We start from the raw sequence: 23,316 nt of genomic DNA, 5'->3' as shown, positions 1-23,316 counted from the left end.
CTGACTTTAGTCAGTTGTGTGGTTTATATATTTATTCACAAAGGTCCATGAAAGAAGAGAAATGATTGTTATTCTCTGGCAGTTGGCAATGAGGACAGAGAGTTTTCTTGTGAACATGTTGCTGCCATGTTTTTTGTCCCTATGTATGCTTCAGTCACTGAAGAAGGCTTTCTTATCTCTCCTTGCTATTCTTTAGAACTCTGCATTCAAATGGGTATATCTTTCCTTTTCTCCTTTGGTTTTCGCTTCTCTTCTTTTCACAACTATCTGTAAGGCTTCCTCAGACCTCAGCAATCAATGCAAAGAAACAGAGGAAAACAACAGAATGGGAAAGACTAGAGATCTCTTCAAGAAAATGAGAGATACCAAGGGAACATTTCATGCAAAGATAGGCTCAATAAAGGACAGAAATGGTATGGACCTAAAAGAAGCAGAAGATATTAAGAAGAGGTGGCAAGAATTCACAGAAGAACCGTACAAAAAAAGATTTTCCCTACCCAGATAATCATGATGGTGTGATCACTCACACTCAGCTAGAGCCAGACATCTTGGAATGTGAAGTCAAGTGGGCCTTAGGAAGCATCACTAAGAACAGAGCTAGTGGAGGTGATGGAATTCCAGTTGAGCTATTTCAAATCCTGAAAGATGATGCTGTGAAAATGCTGCACTCAATATGCCAGCAAATTTGGAAAACTCAGCAGTGGCCACAGGACTGGAAAAGGTCAGTTTTCATTCTAATCCCAAAGAAAGGCACTGCCAAAGAATGCTCAAACTACTGCACGATTGCACTCATCTCACATGCTAGTAAAGTAATGCTCAAAATTCTCCAAGCCAGGCTTCAGCAATACCTGAACTTCCAGATGTTCAAGCTGGTTTTAGAAAAGGCAGAGGAACCAGGGATCAAATTGCCAACATCTGCTGGATCATCGAAAAAGCAAGAGAGTTCCAGAAAAACATCTATTTCTGCTTTATTAACCATGCCAAAGCCTTCAACTGTGTGGATCACAATAAACTGTGGAAAATTCTGAAAGAGGTAGGAATACAGACCACCTGACCTGCCTCTTGAGAAACCTGCATGCAGGTCAAGAAGCAACAGTTAGAACTGGACATGGAACAACAGACTGGTTCCAAATAGGAAAAGGAGTACGTCAAGGCTATATATTGTCACCCTGCTTATTTAACTTATATACAGAGTACATCATGAGAAATGCTGGGCTGAAGGAAGCACAAGCTGGAATCAAGATTGCCAGGAGAAATATCAATAATCTCAGATATGCAGATGACACCACTCTTATGGCAGAAAGTGAAGAAAACTAAAGAGCTTCTTGATGAAAGTGAAAGTGGAGAGTGAAAAAGTCGGCTTAAAGCTCAGCATTCAGAAAACTAAGATCATGGCATCCGGTCCCATCACTTCATGGCAAATAGATGGGGAAACAATGGAAACAGTGGCTGACTTTATTTTTCTGGGCTCCAAAATCACTGCAGATGGTGATTGCAGCCATGAAATTAAAAGATGCTTACTCCTTGGAAGGAAAGTTATGACCAACCTAGATAGCGTATTAAAAAGCAGAGACATTACTTTGTCAACCAAAGTCCATCTAGTCAAGGCTGTGGTTTTTCCAGTAGTCACATATGGATGTGAGAGTTGGACTATAAAGAAAGCTGAGCACCGAAGAATTGATGCTTTTGAACTGTGGTGTTGGAGAAGACTCTTGAGAGTCCCTTGGACTGCAAGGAGATCCAATCAGTCCATTCTAAAGGAGATCAGTACTGGGTGTTCATTGGAAGGACTGATGTTGAAGCTGAAACTCCAATACTTTGGCCACCTGATGCGAAGATCTGACTCATTTGAAAAGACCCTGATGCTGGGAAAGATTGAGAGCAGGAGGAGAAGGGGATGACAGAAGGTGAGATGGCTGGATGGCATCACCGACTCAATGGACATGGGTTCTGGTGGATTCCGGGAGTTGGTGATGGACAGGGAGGCCTGGCATGCTGTGGTTCATGGGGTCGCAAAGAATTGGACACGACTGAGTGACTGAACTGAACTGAAGAGAAGGTTCAGACAAGTTAGTTCCATAATTTACTAGATGTTAAGAAATTATGTAATCATGCGGTGACCAATTATGCAACAGCTCTTTCTAACCCCTCCCCAAATTATCATAGTACATAATCACACTATTCTTTGTGGATAACCTTAGCTAGACTCTATTGAACCACTAGTTCACTTTAACAGATTTACAAGATAGTTTTAACAAAGATTCAAGATATAACTGAGCTAAACAGAACAATGCAGCAACAATAAAAATCTCCATCTATAATATCTCAGGAGTTTCTTTCTGGGAGTACCTGTGATGACTTATTTTATTAAATAACCTGACCTAGCCACAGGGTGTTCAGATATTGGTCAAACATTATACTGGGTGTGTCTGTGAGTGTGTTTTTTGAATGAGATTAAGGTTTGAATGGGTAGATTGAGCAAAGCTGATTGCTTTCCCTAATACAAAAAGGATGAACACGCTTATATCTTGAAAAAGAGGGAACTCTTTTGCCCTGACAACTTGATCTGGGACATGGATCTTTTCATGCCTTAGGACGAGAACTGAAACATCAGCTCTTCATGGGTCTTGAGCCTGTTGGCTTTCAGACTGGAACTCACAGCATCAACTCTGCTGGATCTTGGGCTTTGGGAATCAAACTGGAACTAAACTATCAACTGTCCTAGTTCTCAAAACTTTTTTTCTCATGGTTAAATTTAGCTAAACTTCATCTAAGTAGGTCAGTGAAGTTCTAGCTTACACCCCAAAAAATAATAATAATAACAAGCCTTATGCTTCCAAAGTAAAATATGAAGTCCCATCTTCATCTTTTTTTTAAGCAATGTATTATTATATATAGTGAATGAAAAATAATTGGATAGAGTTTATTTAGTTCCACGGATGATGGATGTAAAGCAAACAGAACTTAATCAGAAATCCAGCAGATTCTTCAGTTATTTGAGGAACAATATTCAGTAAATCATTTTTATTTACACACAAAAAACTTCAAGAATCATGACACTTTGTGTTTTTCCCTACTTCTCAGTTAAATTTTGATCATCCATTTGTAAAAGTCATGAATATTATTGCAGTGTAATAAATATCCCATTCTTTCATTAATCCAGTATTGCTTGATTTTTCTTTGCAACCCTATGGATTATACAGTCCATGAAATTCTCCAGGCCAGAATACTGGAGTGGGTAGCCTTTCCCTTCTCCAGGGGATCTTCCCAACCCAGGGATCGAACCCAGGTTTCCCGCATTGAAGGTGGATTCTTTATCAGCTGAGCCACCAGGGAAGCCCAAGGAAGGTCCCCTGGAGTAGGAAATGGCAACCCACTCCAGTATTCTTGCTTGGAAAATCCCAAGGACAGAGGATCCTGGCAGACTACAGTCCATAGGGTCACAAGGGTCGGACATGACTTAGCGCTTTCTTTCTTTCTTATTAATCCAGTATTATTTATTGAGCACCTTCTATATGCCCAACATAGTACTACATTGGGGTATTGTTTAATTGCTCAGTCGTGTCCGACTCTTTGCGACCCCATAACCTGTAGCCCGCCAGGCTCCTCTGTCCTTGGGATTTTCCAGACAAGAATACTGGAATGGATTGCCATTTGGGTACATACTGATTAAAAAGAAAGATATGATCACTCGTTTTTATGGGCACTACAGTTTGGTGGGAGTGAAAGACAATAAGCAAGTAAACACACAAACCAAGAAAGGAATTTTTACTAACTTGGAGAGAAGAGAGTAAATCACTATTTAAGAATTTTATTTATACTTCTCCTCACTCTTCATGTAAAAATACATTTAGTTCAAAGACATTAATGTAAAGGAGAACACAAAATATTTTCTAATCATCTTACTTCCAAGAATAGTACAGGCCCCTGACAAAAATGAATACATGACTTTAGTGACTTTGCCTTTCTGTTCCATACAGTTTCCCAAAAACCTCCTCTGCACCTTTTATTTACACATGCTTTTCATGAAAATTGCATTTTTGGCACTATGTTATCTTAAGGAAGCTAACCACCTTTGAGAACTATGCCAGCAGCAGGCAGATTCCACATAGTTATAGTCAATAAACTGTAAGGGAAAAGGCAGACCTGAGGAAACCTACTCTAAAGAATGGCACAAATCTTTATGGAGTGAATATTCTGTTGTTCACATAGTAGGGGATAAGAAGATGAATCAGAAAGGGATACTGTCTTCAAATGCCCCTATTATGTAGCTGCTGCTGCTGCTGCTGCTAAGTAGGGTCAGTCGTGTCTGACTCTGTGCGACCCCACAGACGGCAGTCCATCAGGCTCCTCTGTCCCTGGGATTCTCCAGGCAAGAATACTGGAGTGGGTTGCCATTTTCTTCTCCTATTATGTAGCAGAGGTTAAAAAAAAAAAAAAAAAAAAAACTACATGACATATTGTATATAACAAAAGGAGAACATTCCAAAAGAATTTTTTCTATCTGCCATTTTAGATTCCAAAATGGTAGAAACAGGGTAAAGATGAACAGCTCACTGTCCTCCCAAGACCTTAGAGGAGACATATACACATATATAAAATATTTATTCCTGTCCTTTCTTCATTTTTGTTCCTTTCCATAATACCTAAAATGGACCTTATTATACTTGATAAGGCAATCAATAATAACATAAGAATGTATTTTATTCATTTATTTAATTATCTGCTAGTCTCTGAGCTGGGGTTGGGAATACAAGGGTTTTCTAAGTTCCTACACAGTAAATTTCAAGGATATTTAAGAAGTGGAAACAGTGTCAGACTTTATTTTGGGGGGCTCCAAAATCACTGCAGATGGTGACTGCAGCCATGAAATTAAAAGACGCTTACTCCTTGGAAGGAAAGTTATGACCAACCTAGATAACATATTCAAAAGCAGAGATATTACTTTGCCGACTAAGGTCCATCTAGTCAAGGCTATGGTTTTTCCAGTGGTCATGTATGGATGTGAGAGTTGAACTGTGAAGAAGACTGAGCGCCGAAGAGTTGATGCTTTTGAACTGTGGTGTTGGCGAAGACTCTTGAGAGTCCCTTGGACTGCAAGGAGATCCAACCAGTCCATTCTGAAGGAGATCAGCCCTGGGATTTCTTTGGAAGGAATGATGCTAAAGCTGAAACTCCAGTACTCTGGCGACCTCATGCGAAGAGTTGACTCATTGGAAAAGACTCTGATGCTGGGAGGGATTGGGGGCAGGAGGAGAAGGGGGCGACAGGATGAGATGGCTGGATGGCATCACTGACTCGATGGACGTGAGTCTGAGTGAACTCTGGGAGATGGTGATGGACAGGGAGGCCTGGCGTGCTGCGATTCATGGGGTCGCAAAGAGTCGGACACGACTGAGCGACTGAACTGAACTGAATGAAGAACTCCATTGTTCAGTATGGTAGCCACTATATATGTGTCACTACTAACCAGTTGACATGTGGCTAGTCTTCCCTGGTGGCTCAGAGGTTAAAGTGTCTGCCTGCAATGGGGGAGACCTGGGTTCGATCCCTGAGTCAGGAAGATCCCCTGGAGAAGGAAATGGCAACCCACTCCAGTACTCCTGCCTGGAGAATCCCATGGACAGAGGAGCTTGGTGGGCTACAGTCCATGGGGTCACAAAGAGTCGGACACAACTGAGTGACTTCACTTTCACATAAGTATAAAAGTACATAACAGATTTTGAAGATTTAGTTAATAAATGTCAAATATTTCATTACTAACTTTACATACTGATGACATGTCAAAATAATAATTTGGACACAATTTAATAAAATATGCTAACATGATTTCACCTGTTTCTTTTTATGTTTTAAGTGTCTCTACTAGAGAATTCTAAATTGCTTATGGGGCTTACATTATATTTCTATGGGACAGTACTGGTCTAGTGGGAAGGACTGATAAATATAATTAAGAATGCTAAGTATTGGAATGGGGTATATAGAAAAAGTTTCTCGACAGAAATTAAGACATCAAATATTTCACTCATCTTTATTTTCTTTTTACTGCCACACAGTCATTTATGAAAGATGACATAAGTACAAAATTCTTGAAAAGTACTAATGCTTTGCAGGTTCAGTTCAGTTCAATCACTCAGTTGTGTCTGACATTTTGCAACCCCATGGACTGCAGCACGCCAGGCCTCCCTGTCCATCACCAACTCCTGGAGCTTACTCAAACGCATGTCCATTGAGTTGGTGATGCCATCCAACCATCTCATCCTCTGTCGTCCCCTTCTCCTCCCGCCTTCAGTCTTTCCCAGCATCAGGGTATTTTTAAATGAATCAGTTCTTCCCAACAGGTGGCCAAAGTATTGGAGTTTCAGCTTCAGCATCAGTCCTTCCAATGAATATTCAGGACTGATTTCATTTAGGATGGACTGGTTGGATCTCCTTGCTGTTCAAGGGAGTCTCAAGAGTCTTCTCCAACACCACAGTTCAAAAGCATTAATTCTTTGGCACTCAGCTTTCTTTATGGTCCAACTCTCACATTCATACATGACTACTGGGAAAACCATAGTTTTGACTAGATGGACATATTTTGGCAAAGTAACATCTCTGCTTTTGAATATGCTGTCTAGGTTGGTCATAACTTTTCTTCCAAGGAGCAAACATCTTTTAATTTCATTGCTGCAGTCACCATCTGCAGTGATTTTGGAGCCCAAGAAAATAGTCTCTCCCTGTTTCCCTTGTTTCCCTATTTATTTGACATGAAGTGATGGGACCGAATGCCATGATCTTAGTTTTAAGAATGTTGAGTTTTAAGACAGCTTTTTCACTCTCCTCTTTCACTTTCATCAAGAGGCTTTTTAGTTCCTCTTCGCTTTCTGCCATAGTGGTGGTGTCATCTGCATAGTTGAGGTTATTGATATTTCTTTTGGCAATCTTGACTCCAGCTGTGCTTCATCCAACCCAGCATTTCACACAATGTACTCTGCATTTGAGTTTAGTAAGCATGGTGACAATATACAGCCTTGATGTATTCCTTTCCCAATTTGGAACAAGTTCATTGTTCCATGTCCAGTTCTAACTGTTGCTTCTTGACCTGCATACAGATTTCTCAGGAGGCAGGTAAGGCGGTCTGGTATTCTCATCTCTTTAAGAATGTTCCATGGTTTGTTATGATCCACACAATCAAAGGCTTTAGCATAGTCAATAAAGCAGAAATAGATGTTTTTCTGGAACTCTTTTGCTTGTTCTATGATCCAACGGATGTCTGGTTGTGCTGCCTTTTCTAAATCTAGCTTGAACATCTGGAAGTTCTTTGTTCATGTACTGTTGAAGCCTCGCTTGGAGAATTTTGAGCATGACTTTGAGATCATGGGAGATGAGTGCAATTGTGCAGTAGTTTAAACATTCTTTGGCATTGCCTTTCTTTGGGATTGGGATGAAAACTGACCTTTTCCAGTCCTGTGGCCACTGCTGAGTTTTCCAAATTTGCTGACATATTGAGTGCAGCACTTTTACAACATCATCTTTTAGGATTTGAAATAGCTCAGGTGGAATTCCATCACCTCCACTAGCTTTGTTCATAATGATGCTTCCTAAGGCCCTCTTGACTTCACATTCCAGGATGTCTGGCTCTAGGTGAGTGGTCATACCATCGTGGTTATCTGGACCATTAACATTTTTTGAATGGTTCTGTGTATTCTTGCTGGCTCTTCTTAATATCTGCTGCTTCTTTTAGGTCCATACCATTTCTGTCTTTTATTGTGCCCCTTTATACATGAAGTATTCCCTTGGTATCTCTAGTTTTCTTGAAGAGATCTCTAGTCTTTCCCATTCTGTTGTTTTCCTCTATTTCTTTGCACTGATCACTTAGAAAGGCTTTCTTATCTCTCCTTGCTATTCTTTCGAATTCTGAACACAGATGGGTATATCTTTCCTTTTTTTTTTTTTTTTTGCCTTTAGCTTCTCTTCTTTTCTCAGCTATTTCTAAGGCCTTATCAGACAACCGTTTTCCTTTTTACATTTCTTTTTCTTGGGGAGGGTCTTGATCACTGCCTCTTGTACAATGTCACGACCCTCTGTCCATAGTTCTTCAGGCACTCTGTCTGTCAGATCCGATCCCTGGAATCTATTTGTCACTTCCACTGTACAATCGTAAGGGATTTGATTTAGGTCATACCTGGCTGGATGGCATCACTGACTCGATAGACATGAGTTTGGGTGAACTCCGGGAGTTGGTGATGGACAGGGAGGCCTGGTGTGCTGCAATTCATGGGGTCGCAAAGAGTCGGACATGAGTGAGCGACTGAACTGAACTGAACTGAACTGAATGGTTAGTATTTTCCCCTACTTTCTTCAATTTAAGTTTGAATTTTGCAACAAGGAGTTCATGATCTGAGCCACAGTCAGCTCCTGGTCTTGTTTTTTGCTGACTGTTTAGAACTTCTCCATCTTTGGCTGCAAAGAATATAATCAATCTGATTTCCATTACTGACCATCTGGTGATGTCCATGTGTAGTCATCTCTTGTGTTGTTGGAAGAGGGTGTTTGCTATGACCAGTGCGTTCTCTTGACAAAATGCTGTTAGCCTTTGCCCTGCTTCATTCTGTACCCCAAGGCCAAATTTGCCTGTTACTCCAGGTGTCTCTTTACTTCCTACTTTTGCATTCCAGTTCCCTATGATGAAAAGGACATCTGTTTTTGGTGTTAGTTCTAGAAGGTCTTGTAGGCATTCATAGAACCGTTCAACTTCAGCTTCTTCGGCTTTATTGGTTGGAGTATAGATTTGCATTACTGTGATATTGAATTGTTTGCCTTAGAAATGAACAGAGATTATTCTGTTATTTTTGAGATTGCACCCAAGTACTGCATTTCAGATTCTTTTGTTGACTATGAGGGTTACTCCATTTCTTTGAAGGGATTCTTGCCCACAGTAGTAGATATAATGATCATCTGAATTAAATTCGCCCATTCAAGTCCATTTTAGTTCACTGATTCCTAAAATGTCTATGTTCACTCTTGCCATCTCCTGTTTTACCACTTCCAATTTACCTTGATTCATGGCCTAACATTCCAGGTTCCTATGCAGTATTGTTCTTTACAGTATCAGACTTTACTTCCATCACCAGTCACATCCACAACTGGGTGTTGTTTTTGCTTTGGCTCCATCTTTTCATTCTTTCTGGAGTTATTTCTCTACTCTTCTCCAGTAGCACACTTGGCCCCTACCAACATGGGAGGTCGCCTTTCAGTGTCATATCTTTTTGCCTTTTCATACTGTTCGTGGTGTTCTCAAGGCAAGCACACTGAAGTGATTTGCCATTCCCTTCTCCAGTGGACCACATTTTGTCAGAACTCTCCACTATGACCTGTCTGTCTTGGATGGCCCTACATGGCATTCCTCGTAGTTTCATTGCGTTAGACAAGGCTGTGGTCCATGTGATCAGTTTGGTTAGTTTTCTGTGATTGTGGTTTTCATTCTGTCTACCCTCTGATGGATAAGGATAAGAGGCTTATGGGAGTTTGCTGATGGGAAAGACTGACTGTGGGGGAAACTGGGTCTTGTTCTGATGGGTATGGCCATGCTCAATAAATCTTAAATCCTATTTTCTGATGATGGTCAGGGTTATGTTCCCTCCCTGATGTTTGGCCTGAGGCAAAACTATGGTAGGGGTAATGAAGGTAATGGTGACCTCTTTCAAAAGGACTTGTGCTAGCACTGTTGTATTCAGTGCTCCTGACCTAACATAATGGCAGAGTAGAAGGAAGTGTGTTCATCTTCTCCTGAGAGAACTCCAAAATTGCAACTCACTGCTGAACAACCATCAACAGGAGAACATTGTACCCCACCAAAAAAGATACCCCACATCCAAGGGCAAAGGAGAATCCCCAACAAGACGGTAGGAGGGGCAAAATCACATTTAGAATCAAACCCCATACCCACCAGAGATGCTCAGAGGGCTCAAACAAAACCGTGTGTGCACCAGGACCCAGAGACCCCACAGAGACTGAGCCAGACCTGCCTTGAGTGTCTCAAGCGTCTTAAGTGTTTGAGTGTCTCCTGTGGAGGCATGGGTCAGCAGTGACCTGCTATGGGGACAGGGGCTCTGGCTGCACCAGGTCTGGGTCATGCAGTGTGTGGGATAAGCCCTCCTGAAGGAAGTCACCATTAGCCCCACCATACAGACAACTAGCAGATGACCCATGAACTGCAGAACAATTATACCAAAGAAATTCTCTCACTGTTAAGAAAGTTCTAGGGACCACAACAGATTTCCCAACCTGGGGATCCAGCAAAGTGACTGAGAACCCCCAGGGAATTTGACTTTGGAGGCCAGTGGGATTTGCTTACAGAACGTCCACAGGACTGGGGAAACAGACTCTTGGAGGGTGCAAACAAAACCTCATGTGCACCAGGAGCCAGGAGAAAGGAAGAGTATCCCCACAAGAGACTGAGCCAGACTTGCCTGTGAGTGTCCAGGAGTCTCCAATGGAGGTGTGGGTCCACAGTGCCCTGCATATTCGAAAGCCAGTCTATTTTCATTTCCATCCTAACTCTTCTCTCTTGCATATTCCAGTTCACACTTACTTCTCCCTTCTTTGCCCTCCTTTAATACTTTTCTTACTTAATCTCTGATACACCATCTTTCATTTTATTCATGACATCAGTTCTCTTACTGTTTCCTTAGTAAGATTTTTTTTTCTTGTATTCCACCATCACAGTAAGAATGCACTGGATGCTAATCTACTTGTTAACTTCATATGATCTTATAAATCTGGGCTTCCTGAATTCCCCAGGCAAAGGCATACAAATTATGTTCATATCAAAGTTCTCCTTAACTAACCAGGAAACATTTTTTTTTGCTTCATTCTTGAAGAGAGAAACCCTGTTGTGCTCACATTCTGAAGAGCCGCCAGCACATTGCTGAATCTCAATAAATGTTAAACAAGAAAAGCTGAGATATATTAAACATTGCCCTGAAGTTCATTCCATCTGCAGATGTCAGTATTTATTCTAACCAAAACTTTCTTTGGCCTACAGTTGATTTTCATAAAGGGATTCTTCTGTTCATCTGTCCCTTCATTTTAAGCCAAATGTGTTCACAGGCAGGGGTGGAGCCAGAGGCATAAATAGTTCAATATTCCTAATCCTTTTATTTGTTCATTAACAAATAGAAATAGTCTTATACTAAATTTTTTAAACGTCTTTTCAATAGTTGATGAGTTTCTCAATACATTCTCATTCACTTGTGCTACTAAACTTTAAGATATATGGAGTACTTAATAAACAGTATAGAAGATATATTTTTTAACATCTTCCTGCAGCATTCTCTTTTCTGTACCAAAGAGAATGGTCTCAGGTATGAAGTTTTCTGTTCTGAAAAGTGCCTCCACATTGCTTCCTTGCTTATGCTACACTAAATTCTGTTTTATTAATATTCTTGTGATTTCTTTATTCAGATAGCTGTATAACAGAATCTCTCTGCTGCAAGTGAGAGGTAAGTATTTCCTGCCAGAAGAATTTGGTTCTGAATGTACAATCTCAACAACAATGCCAAATGTATCCATGATTCCCTCCCTGGTTATGCATATTAAAGGTTCTGACAGGATAAAGTAAAACTCTAGAAGTGTAGTTTTATTCCAAACATCCTTTTTCTAAAAATGGCATAGGTAAGAGTTCTGAACAAAGATATTTCATGCAAATACAGGCAGCAAAAACAGGTCTAAGGAATGGTTCAAATTTGTAATTTAACATGAAAAAATACTACCCAGATAGTTTTTGCTGAGGTGTAGACTAAAGGTCAGGCTTCCCTGGTGGCTCAGATAGTAAAGAATCTGCCTGCAATGCAGGAGACCTGGGTTCAATCCCTGGGTTGGGAAGATCCCCTGGTGAAGGGCACTGCAACCCACTTCAGTATTCTTGCCTGGAGAATATCCATGGACAGAGGAGCCTGGTGGGCTACAGTCCATGTGGTCACAAAGAGTCAGAAACAACTGCGTAACTAAGCACAGCACACAGAGTAAAGGTCAGGCTTCCCTGGTAGCTCAGCTGGTAAAGAATCCACCTGCAATGCAGGAGACCCTGGCTTGATCCCTGGGTTGGGGAGATGCCCTGGAGAAGGGATAGGCTACCCACTCCAGTATTCTTGGGCTTCCCTGGTGGCTCAGACATTAAGGAATCCACCTGCAATGTGGGAGACATGACTGCTATCCCTGGGTTGGGAAGATCCCCTGGAGGAGGGGATGGCACCCCACTCCAGTATTCTTGCCTGGAGAATCCCCATGGACAGAAGACCCAGTGGGCTACAGCCCATGGGTCGCAAGAGTCAGGCATGGCTGAGTGACAAAGCACAACACAGTGCAGACTAGAGGTCTTGTAAGAAAAGGATTTACCAATTGACACAAACAGGAGCCTTCATGGCCAGTTGTGTATGCACCTATATTTCTAGAAGAGACCTTTGAAATCCTTCATAGAGAAAATGTGTTTGCAATAAATGCCAGTGCAGGGTGATTCTTACGTTCCTCTGGCCGAGCTAAGATGTAAATTACCATAGTGAGATTTCAAACTGAGTCTTAGTATACAAAACCCTCTAGGTCAGAGTCCCTCCAGCAAGCACCTCCAATCTTACTCTACAACTGTGAAGCATGTTAAAAACAGAACATATCATGCTCTGTATAGTACCTGTTTCTTCCATGTTCTACAAGCACATCAGATGAGCCAGCAATATTTTCTCTGGTAGTCTTGTTGGGATTGTGAAGAGAAAATGCACCCATTAATGACATTAGAGGGATATTGTTGTTGTTTCGTTGCTAAGTTATGTCTGACTCTTTGCAGCTTCATGAACTGTATCCCGCCAGGCTCCTCGGTCCATGGGATTCTCCAGGCAAAAATACTCTAGTGGATAGCCATTCCCTTTTCCATGTGATCTTCCTGACCCAGGGATCGAACCCGTGTCTCCTGCATTGGCAGGCACATTCTTTACCACTGAGCCACCCAGTAAGCCTATTTAGAGGGATATAGATCCTTTTAATTTAGACAAAACATAAAGCACATTAAAAGTCGGATAGAGGTGGATTTGCCTCAATATTTTTCAGTTTTCTAAGATTTACATTTATTCTTTAAGAAAATACAAACTGAGTGACAAAATACTTGCTCTACAAAAGCGGAGAATAAAGATGGTGGCTTGTGGTTAACCATGGCACTAAGACTTCCAGATCTACTCCCCATTCCAACATAAAATGGGGAAGATTGAAACAAAGGGATTCTAGACCTGTGGATCACTAAGAATGAGAATGCCACAGTTTAAGCCACGATATTATCTTGGAATCTACATGGTGAGTGATGGAATGCTCTCAGCTCTTTCTGTGTCTGTCAATTTCTAGAGCACTGACAACCAAGATTAAAATCCCAAGAAAGGGACTGGAAGGTGGATTCTGCCTGGGCTGGTTGACCCAGGAAAGATAGTACACATATACACACTGCAATCAGCTGTACAGGGCCTCATTTCTAAATATTAAAAGTCCTAAAATGAAAACTTCTAAAACGAGAAACAGACCAAAGCAAACGAACAAAAAAGGGAGTTAGAGGAAACAGAGATAATACAGGGAGCAAAACAGAACATCATCATCACCATCATGCACAGAACAATGAAAAACATCAATGAATGGTTGGAAGAAGTTGATGAAACTGCACAGAAAGCGGGTAAAATGTCAGCCCTTGGAAACAACAGAAAAGATGGAAACCCAGATCAGTTCTGGAGGTCCTACTTCATAACAGAATTGCCACAAAAGCCTGAAAAGTAATCATGGGGCAGGAAGTTATTAAAAAAACAATGAAATGGAATTTGCTGTAGATGAGTTTCCAGAATGAAGGTGCCCACAAAATATAATAAATGAAAGAAAACATAGATAAACTCACATTACTGTGAAATTTCAGAGAACTGAGGTGCTGAGAAGATGCTAAAAGCTTCCCTAAAGGAAATAAAACAAATAGAAAAGAAAGTAACAGATAGAGGCTCTGAAGCAAGAATACATTTTCTCAACAGGAACACTGGATGGTGGATGATATTGGGGAAATATTTTGAAAATCCAAAAGAAAAATAATTTTCAACCTAAGAATTATATCTCATTAAAGCCTCAAACAAGTGAAAAGTGATGCTTAAGATGATGCTTAAGAGAATTCTTCAAATCCCAACTAAGCCAAGAGATAATATGTAAAACTAAAAATTAAAAACTGAAAGTATTAGCATGCTATTCAGAAATAGCAAGATAAGTGTCAAAAGAAACATCTAAAAGAGTTGAAAGCTATTAGTCTGGGGAATGGTACTTGAGGGTGGGGTTGGGGTGGGGAGGTAGACTGCTGTTTTTCTTTTTTTTTACTTTTTAAGGCATGGTCATGTATTATTTATAAGAAAAATAAGAACTACATAAAAAAGAAATATGACGATTTCAAGAGGGATTTATATTTGAGCCTCAACATCAACTCATCCAAGTCTTAAGGTAACTATATGATTGATATGAAGAACCTAGCCACCTTTTATTAATATAAACTCTTCCAGAAATAATCCAGCAGGTTTTTAATGCTTTACTCACTAAAGTGAGATTGTATGCTAGTTGAATACCAGTGATATAGAAAGCTCCTAAATAATTTTAGCTGCCTAAGTAAGCACTGACGTTTTAGCTTCAGAAATGCCCTTTTGAGACATCTTTCTATTGTGCCTCTCATAAAAATTTCTGTGCTCTTGTTGGCCTAAGTAGATGTGTGACATCTCTATCACTGAAAATTTCTCACTACTCTTCCTAAGAATGACATTATTCCAATAAAAAAAAGTATTAACTATAAGCCAGCTCTGATTAAAACTTTATACAGAGAGGGGAGTTAGGGTCTCTTGTGTGTGATAATTTGAGTACTCTTTGTGTATAGCCTGTGGGAAGGGATCGTATAAACAAACAGCCTGGAGTGAAGAAACTCTCGCATCCTTTTGAAGATTAGTGTAGCACTCCTGTATCCATTTCAACAAACCTGCTTTTGTAGTTTCAGCAGCAAATGTAGTAGACATAGTATACTCTGGTCATTAAATAATTCTATAATCTTATAATTCTATAATCTTATTAACTGAGGATGGAATATTACCTACATTACGGAGTTAGTATAAGGATTACATGAGATAATATTTGTAAGGTGTTCAATGCACTCCATGACATATTAGAGTTCACACAATGTTGTTTCTTAGTTTCTTCTTAAAATCCTTCCAACTTAAAATTTATCTTATGAGTGATTTATTTTCTATAATTTATTTAGCCTGTGGTCACTATGCTATTTCTTAAATCCTTATTTCACCCCTTAAAAAGTTTAGGAAAATGCTGCTGATACTATTTTGCATTTAAATAGCCCCTTTCCTAGAGAGTATACGGGAGGGAAATACAGTGATGAAATCATCATTTTTCACATTTCCAAACATCATATAGGAAAATAAAATACATAAAAACAGGTGATCAGCATTTCTCAGCACATATTCACTACGGATAGGAACCTATCATAATACTTTTTATATGGTTAAAAAAATAGGCTGCATTAATATAAGAAGCTACAGCTTCTTATCTAAGTTTGGTCTTTTTCCAAAGCGAGTCTTAATATCTGAAACCCTCCAGTTGAGAGTCCCTCCATCAAGTCTCTCCCATCTTACTCTTCAACTGTGATGTGTTTTAAAGTCGTTGTGTCTAGAGTTGTTATGCTGCTTTTAAACACTTTGAAGAAAAGTGCAGCTGCAATGTAAAATCCTTACATTTGTCAAACCTTCCTTTCATCCACCTGCAATATTGCATTCTTTACCCATGTAGACAGAGTCTTCATGTGCTTTCTTACTGCTAATTTAGGACCTTCTCTGATGCCTTTACTGTCTTCTCTCTTCTCTTGTATATGGGATTTGTATTTGGTAAGGTCCCTGATGATCCAATTCAATCTTTATTTATTGCTCATGTACTTGGTACATGACTCGTATAAGATAACAAAGCAAAGGGCTTCCTTTAAAGGACCTACACAAAAAGATGAGCTGGGTTAGATCCACTGCTGCCAGTTGAATCCTTGAAAAGGCTTGTTTAGAACTATATAAGAGGTGGGGAAGATAACAGTATAGCTCAGTGCCTAGCCTATAGTATGTGCTCAATAAATTTGAGCTATTATTCCTTCCCAGAATAATTAACTACATATTCTTTAATCTATTTACTGTTATCTATTATTTGTATTTAGTTTTTTATTATTTGGATTACTGTTTGCTTCCATTTCCATTTAAAAAGCTTGTTAGGACCACAACCCCTAAAAGAACTTACCCCAGTGCCACTCTGCAGGGCACTATGTACAGTACACTTCCCACACCAAGTCCTCAGTCAGTGCTGCTGTGGGTTATGGTGAAAGAATTTTTAAGAACCTCTCTGCCTATGGTATAATAACTTCTGGGTTCTCTTCCTGTATTTCCAGTTCATTCAACCTCACCTCTAGTAGTCCATATTTTTTTCCATATGAGTGCTGCCAGAGCAAGCAGAGTGAATGACCATATATGTGGAATATCTGAGGATCTCAGAAAGGTATCTGTCTCTCTTATATACCATCCTTCTTATCTTCTGAGTATTTCTTTTTAGTTCAAACAGAAGTATCATGCCCACTGATTACTTTAAAATAGATTCTCCTTTGACAAATGAGAAAATGTATGTGCAGAAACTCAGTTAATAAATGGAGCTGGAATTAAAGCTCCAAAACCCAAGCAGGTTCTTTGCTCTTGGTATACTGTAATTTTACAAATACAGCTATCACTCAAAAGAAGAGATCATCTATTTCCTCAATTTCCTTTTGAAATAAAAAATTATAGAGATGATAACTACATATAGGGCCTATTACTACCAAATCTTTAAAAGGCTTAAGCTTCTGTTTTTCTGAAAAATTTCCAGTAGCTCAGGATGCTACATCCTTGATTCATGTTAGGGATTTACATATGGACCAGAACCTTGAGCACAAAAGTATTATGAATTTATATATAAAAGTACAGGACCCTTGTCCTATACCACACTTCCTGATGCTAATGTCAAGGTAAAGACTAGGGCCTCTAAGTTGCTACATTGAGCCCTCCTCCTTCATGACTGAGAAGAGATTTTCCTTTTCTTATCTATACATTTTTTCTGGCTATGATGCCATTTTCCCCCAACCTCCCCCAATTCCATTCTTCCTCTCATTTCTCAGGCCAACTTGCTTTGGTCAACTGCATTAAATTTCTCATTTGTTCTCAAAGGGAAAACAAATCAGGAAGGGGAACAGGGAGGGAGAAAGTGACTAGACCTAAATGGCTGAAATCTTTTTACTCCGTTTTCCATTTCAAACACAGAAAGGGTGAAAGCTTCTCTATTAAGGGTTATTGTTGCTGTTCACTTGATAAGTCGTGTCCAACCATTTGTGACTCTTGGACTACAGCATGCCAGGCTTCCCAGTCTTTCACTATCTCCTGGAGTTTGCTCAAACTCACGTCCATTGAGTCGGTGATGCCATCCAATTATCTCATCCTCTGTCATTCCCTTCTCCTCCTGCACTCAATCTTCCTCAGCATCAGGGTTTTTTCCAGTGAGTTGGCTCTTCATATCAGATGGCCAAAGTATTGGAGCTTCAACTTCAGCATCAGTACTTCCAATTAACATTCAGGACTGATTTCCTTTAGGGTTGACTGATTTGATCTCCTTGCAGTCCAAGGCACTCTCAAGAATATTCTCCAGCATCACAATTTGAAGGCATCGATTCTTCAGCTATCAGCCTTCATTATGGTCCATCTCTCATAATCATACATGTATACTGGAAAAACCACAGCTTTGACTAGATGGACTTTTGTCGGCAAAGTCATGTCTGTTTTTTAATATGCTATGGTTGCTATAACTTTCCTTCCAGGAGCAAGTGTCTTTTAATTTCATGGCTCCAGTCACTGTCTGCAGTGACTTTTGGAGCCCAAGAAAATAAAATCTGTCACTGTTTCCATTGTTTCCCCATCTATTTGCCATGAAGTGATGGGACCAGATGCCATGATCTCAGTTTTAAGAATGTTGAGTTTTAAGACAGCTCTTTCAATCTCCTCTTTCACTTTCATCAAGAAGCTCTTTAGTTCTTCTTCACTTTCTGCCATAAGGGTGGTGTCATCTGCATATCTGTTATTGATATTTCTCCCAGAAATCTTGACGCCAACTTGTGCTTCATCTAGTCCAGCATTTCACATGATGTGTCTGCATGTAAGTTAAATAAGCAGGGTGACAAAATAGAGCCTTGACATACTCCTTTCCCAATTTGGAACCAGTCCATTGTTCTATGTCCAGTTCTAACTGTTGTTCTTGACCTGCATACAGGTTTCTCAGGAGACAGGTCTGGTATTCCCTTTAATAGTTATTCCCTATTATTCTCTTTAATAACTTTCCACAGTTTGTTGTGATCCACACAGTCAAAGGCTTTGGTGTAGTCAATAAAACAGAAGTAGATATTTTTCTGGAATTCCCTTGCTTTCTCTATGATCCAACAAATGTTGCCAATTTGATCTCTGATTCCTTTGCCTTTTCTAAATCCAGCTTGTACATCTGGAATTTCTCAGTTCACATACTATTAAAGGTACGAAATAGCTAACAGAAGCAGAAGATATTAAGAAGAGGTGGCAAGAATACACAGAAGAACTTTACAAAAAAAGATCTTCACGACACAGATAATCATGAAGGTGTGATCACTCACACTCACATAGAGCCAGACATCCTGGAATGTGAAGTCAGGTGGGCCTTAGGAAGCATCACTACGAATAAAACTAGTGGAGGTGATGGAATTCCAGTTGAGCTATTTCAAATCCTAAAAGATGATGCTGTGAAAATGCTGCACTCAATGTGTAAGCAAATTTGGAAAACTCAGCAGTGGCCACAGGACTGGAAAAGGTCAGTTTTCATTCCAATCCCAAAGAAAGGCAATGCCAAAGAATGCTCAAAGTACCACACAATTGCACTCATCTCACACACTAGTAAAGTAATGCTCAAAATTCTCCAAGCCAGGCTTCAGCAATACATGAGCCGTGAAGTTCCAGATGTTCAAGCCGGTTTTAGAAAAGCAGAGGAACCAGAGATCAAATTGCCAACATCCGCTGAATCATCGAAAAAGCAAGAGAGTTCAAAAAAACACATCTATTTCTGCTTTATTGACTATACCAAAGCCTTTGACTGTGTGGATCACAATAAACTGTGGAAAATTCTGAAAGAGATGGGAATACCAGACCACCTGACCTGCCTCTTGAGAAACCTGTATGCAGGTCAGGAAGCAACAGTTAGAACTGGACATGGAACAACAGACTGGTTCCAAATAGGAAAATGAGTAAGTCAAGGCTGTATATTCTCACCCTCCTTATTTAACTTATATGCAGAGTACATCATGAGAAACTCTGGGCTGGAGGAAGCACAAGCTGGAATCAAGATTGCTGGGAGAAATATCAATAACTTCAGGTATTCAGATGACACCACCCTTATGGCAGAAAGTGAAGAAGAACTAAAGAGCCTCTTGATGAAAGTGAAAGAGGAGAGTGAAAAAGTTGGCTTAAAGCTCAACATTCAGGAAACTAAGATCATGGCATCTGGTCCCATCACTTCATGGCAAATAGATGGGGAAACAGTGGAAACAGTGGCTGACTTATTTTTCTGGACTCCAAAATCACTGTGGATGGTGATTGCAGCCATGAAATTAAAAGATGCTTGCTCCTTGAAAGTAAAGTTATGACCCACCTAGATAGCATATTTAAAAGCAGAGACATTACTTTGCCAACAAAGGTCCGTCTAGTCAAGGCTATGGTTTTTCCATTGGTCACGCATGGATGTGAGAGTTGAACTATAAAGAAAGCTGAGCACCGAAGAATTGATGCTTTTGGACTGTGGTCCTGGAGAAGACTCTTGAGAGTCCCTTGGAGTACAAGGAGATCCAACTAGTCCATCCTAAAGGAGATCAGTCCTGGGTGTTCATTGGAGGGACTGATATTGAAGCAGAAACTCCAATACTTTGGCCACCTGATGCAGAGCGCTGACTCATTTGAAAAGACCCTGGTGCTGGGAAAGATTGAGGGAGGATAAGGGCACGATAGAGGATGAGATGGTTGGATGGCATCGCCAACACAATGGACATGGGTTTGTGTGGACTCTGGGAGTTGGTAATGGACAGGGAGGCCTGGAGTGCTACAGTCCATGGGGTCACAAAGAGTCAGACACAACTGAGTGACTGAACCGAACTGAAGCGTTGTCCTGGGTGATTTACATGCTCTGCTTCATTTAATTTTAAAAAATCAACTAGAACGGTGTTATCAACGTTCCCATTTTATAGATGAGGAAACTGAGTCAAAGGGGCATTAGTGAAGTTACTAGTAAGTGAAAGAGATGCTATTTGGTGAGCAGATTTATGGACATTTAATAAAATTTTCAGAAACGGTCATTGACTATGTAGATCGTGGAGAAAAAAACACAATTTCAATTTTATCTAAAAAAAAAAGTATGTTACTTATATTTACTATGCACTGTCCTTGGTGTTTTACATGAATGGGTCCATTTAATTAAAAACAAAATCTACTAGGAATGTGTTATAAACATTCCCATTTTGTAAATGAGGAAACTGAGGTACAGAGGGATTAAAAAGTTAATAATAAATGAAAGACATTCTTGTTGGTCAGCAAATTTATATATACTTAGTAAAGTTTGTGGAAAAGGCATTGTCTATCTAGAATGTGGAGGAAAATTTGATTTCTAATCAATTAAAAAAACAGAATTAAATATGTTACTGTGATGTATGAAGCAAAGTCCAGGGTGTTTTACATGGTTTGCTTCAGTTCAGTTCAGTTGCTTAGTCGTGTCCGACTCTTTGCGACCCCATGAATCGCAGCACGCCAGGCCTCCCTGTCCATCACCAACTCCCAGAGTTCACTCAGACTCACATCCATCGAGTCAGTGATGCCATCCAGCCATCTCATCCTCTGTCATCCCCTTCTCCTCCTGCCCCCAATCCCTCCCAGCATCAGAGTCTTTTCCAATGAGTCAACTCTCCGCATGAGGTGGCCAAAGTACTGGAGTTTCAGCTTGAGCATCAGTCCTTCCAAAGAAATCCCAGGGCTGATCTCCTTCAGAATGGACTGGTTGGATCTCCTTGCAGTCCAAGGTACTCTCAAGAGTCTTCTCCAACACCACAGTTCAAAAGCATCAATTCTTCGGTGCTCAGCCTTCTTTACAGTCCAACTGTCACATCCATACATGACCACTGGAAAAACCATAGCCTTGACTAGACGGACCTTTGTTGGCAAAGTAATATCTCTGCTTTTAAATATGCTATCTAGGGCTCAGTACAGCTCTGGCCGCTGTGCCGGCTGGTTCTCATATACCTTGTTCTCTGCTGGCTGTGGGGGCTTCGCGCCACGGCCGTTAGTCATGTCGGATTCTGGAAGTTACAGTCAGTCTGGAGGTGAGCAGCAAAGTTATTCTTCCTATGGAAATCAAGGCAGCCAAGGTTATGGACAAGCACCACAAAGCTATTCTGGCTATGGACAAACTACTGACTCTTCATATGGACAGAACTATAGCGGTTACTCCAGTTATGGACAAAGCCAATCAGGTTATTCACAGTCCTACAGTGGTTATGAGAATCAAAAGCAGAGCTCATACAACCAGCAATCTTATAATAACCAGGGACAGCAAAACATGGAATCATCAGGAGGCCAAGGTGGAAGAGCACCTTCATATGACCAGTCAGACTATGGTCAACAAGATTCATATGACCAGCAGTCAGGCTATGATCAACATCAACACTCTTACGATGAGCAGTCAAATTATGATCAGCAGCATGATTCCTATAATCAAAACCAGCAGTCCTACCATTCACAAAGGGAAAATTACAGCCACCACACACAAGATGATTGTCGTGATATGAGTAGGTATGGAAAAGATAATAGAGGATATGGTGGGTCACAGGGAGGAGGTAGAGGGCGTGGGGGATATGACAAGGATGGAAGAGGTCCTATGACAGGATCAAGTGGTGGTGACCGCAGTGGCTTCAAAAATTTTGGTGGTCACAGGGATTATGGACCCAGACCAGATGCTGATTCAGAATCTGATAATTCAGATAACAACACAATCTTTGTACAAGGACTTGGGGAGGGTGTGTCTACAGAGCAAGTGGGGGAGTTCTTTAAACAAATAGGAATCATCAAGACAAATAAAAAGACTGGAAAACCAATGATAAATCTATACACAGACAAGGACACAGGAAAGCCAAAAGGGGAGGCAACAGTATCGTTTGATGACCCTCCTTCAGCTAAGGCAGCCATTGACTGGTTTGATGGAAAAGAATTCCACGGCAATATCATTAAAGTGTCCTTTGCCACCAGAAGACCTGAATTCATGAGACGAGGTGGAAGTGGAGGTGGGCGACGAGGCCATGGAGGATACAGAGGTCGTGGAGGCTTTCAGGGGAGAGGTGGAGACCCCAAAAGTGGGGACTGGGTTTCCCCTAATCCATCATGTAGAAATATGAACTTTGCTCGAAGGAATTCTTGTAATCAGTGCAATGAGCCCAGACCAGAGGACTCTCGTCCCTCAGGAGGAGATTTCCGAGGAAGAGGCTACGGTGGAGAGAGGGGCTACAGAGGCCGTGGGGGCAGAGATGGAGACCGAGGTGGCTACAGTGCAGACAGAAGTGGGGGTGGCTATGGTGGGGACCGGGGAAGTGGCTATGGTGGGGACCATGGTGGGGGCTATGGAGGAGACTGAGGAGGCAACTATGGAGGAGACCGAAGTGGCGGCTATGGTAGAGACCGAGGCGGAGGCTATGGCGGAGACCGAAGTGGGGGTGGGGGGTTATGGAGGAGACCGTGGCAGTAGCAGAGGCTACGGTGGGGATCAAGGTGGCGGCTACGGAGGAGACAGGAGTGGTGGCGGCTACGGAGGAGACCGAGGTGGCTATGGAGGCAAAATGGGAGGAAGAAACGACTAGAAATGATCAGTGCAACCGACCATACTGATGACTATTTTGAATGTTCCTTTGTCTCTGACAAGATCCATAGAGAAATTGCCAGAGTTTTGCCTGCTGCTTTCCTCGTGGCCTCTTCTTGGGTAGTGAAATTAAATGACATTTGAATTTTTATTTGGGCGGGAGGGTGGGGACAGTTTTTCTTTTAGAAATGTCAGTTGAAATATCCCCCTTTAGTTTCCAGGCTTCTCCTTCTCAACTCTTGAAGCTAAGTGCGTTGTAAAATATTGCCAAAATGGGAAGTGTTTTGTAATACTGCAATAAAGAATGCTTGT

At 40.8% G+C, this 23,316-nt stretch overlaps 1 protein-coding gene across 1 annotated transcript; it reads left to right on the top strand.

Moving 5' to 3' along the window:
* The first annotated feature begins 21,382 nt into the window (after positions 1-21,382).
* LOC128070209 (TATA-binding protein-associated factor 2N-like) lies at positions 21,383-23,033 on the top strand. Its single transcript, XM_052663517.1, is given in 3 exon segments — positions 21,383-22,862; positions 22,864-23,001; positions 23,003-23,033. Coding segments are annotated over 3 exon segments (1,587 nt in total). The 5' UTR covers positions 21,383-21,444.
* The last annotated feature ends 283 nt before the right edge of the window (positions 23,034-23,316 follow it).

This window comes from Budorcas taxicolor, chromosome X (assembly GCF_023091745.1).
Source record: "Budorcas taxicolor isolate Tak-1 chromosome X, Takin1.1, whole genome shotgun sequence".
Classification (NCBI taxonomy): Eukaryota; Metazoa; Chordata; class Mammalia; order Artiodactyla; family Bovidae; genus Budorcas; species Budorcas taxicolor.
This window is presented reverse-complemented; position numbering and strand designations above follow the sequence as displayed.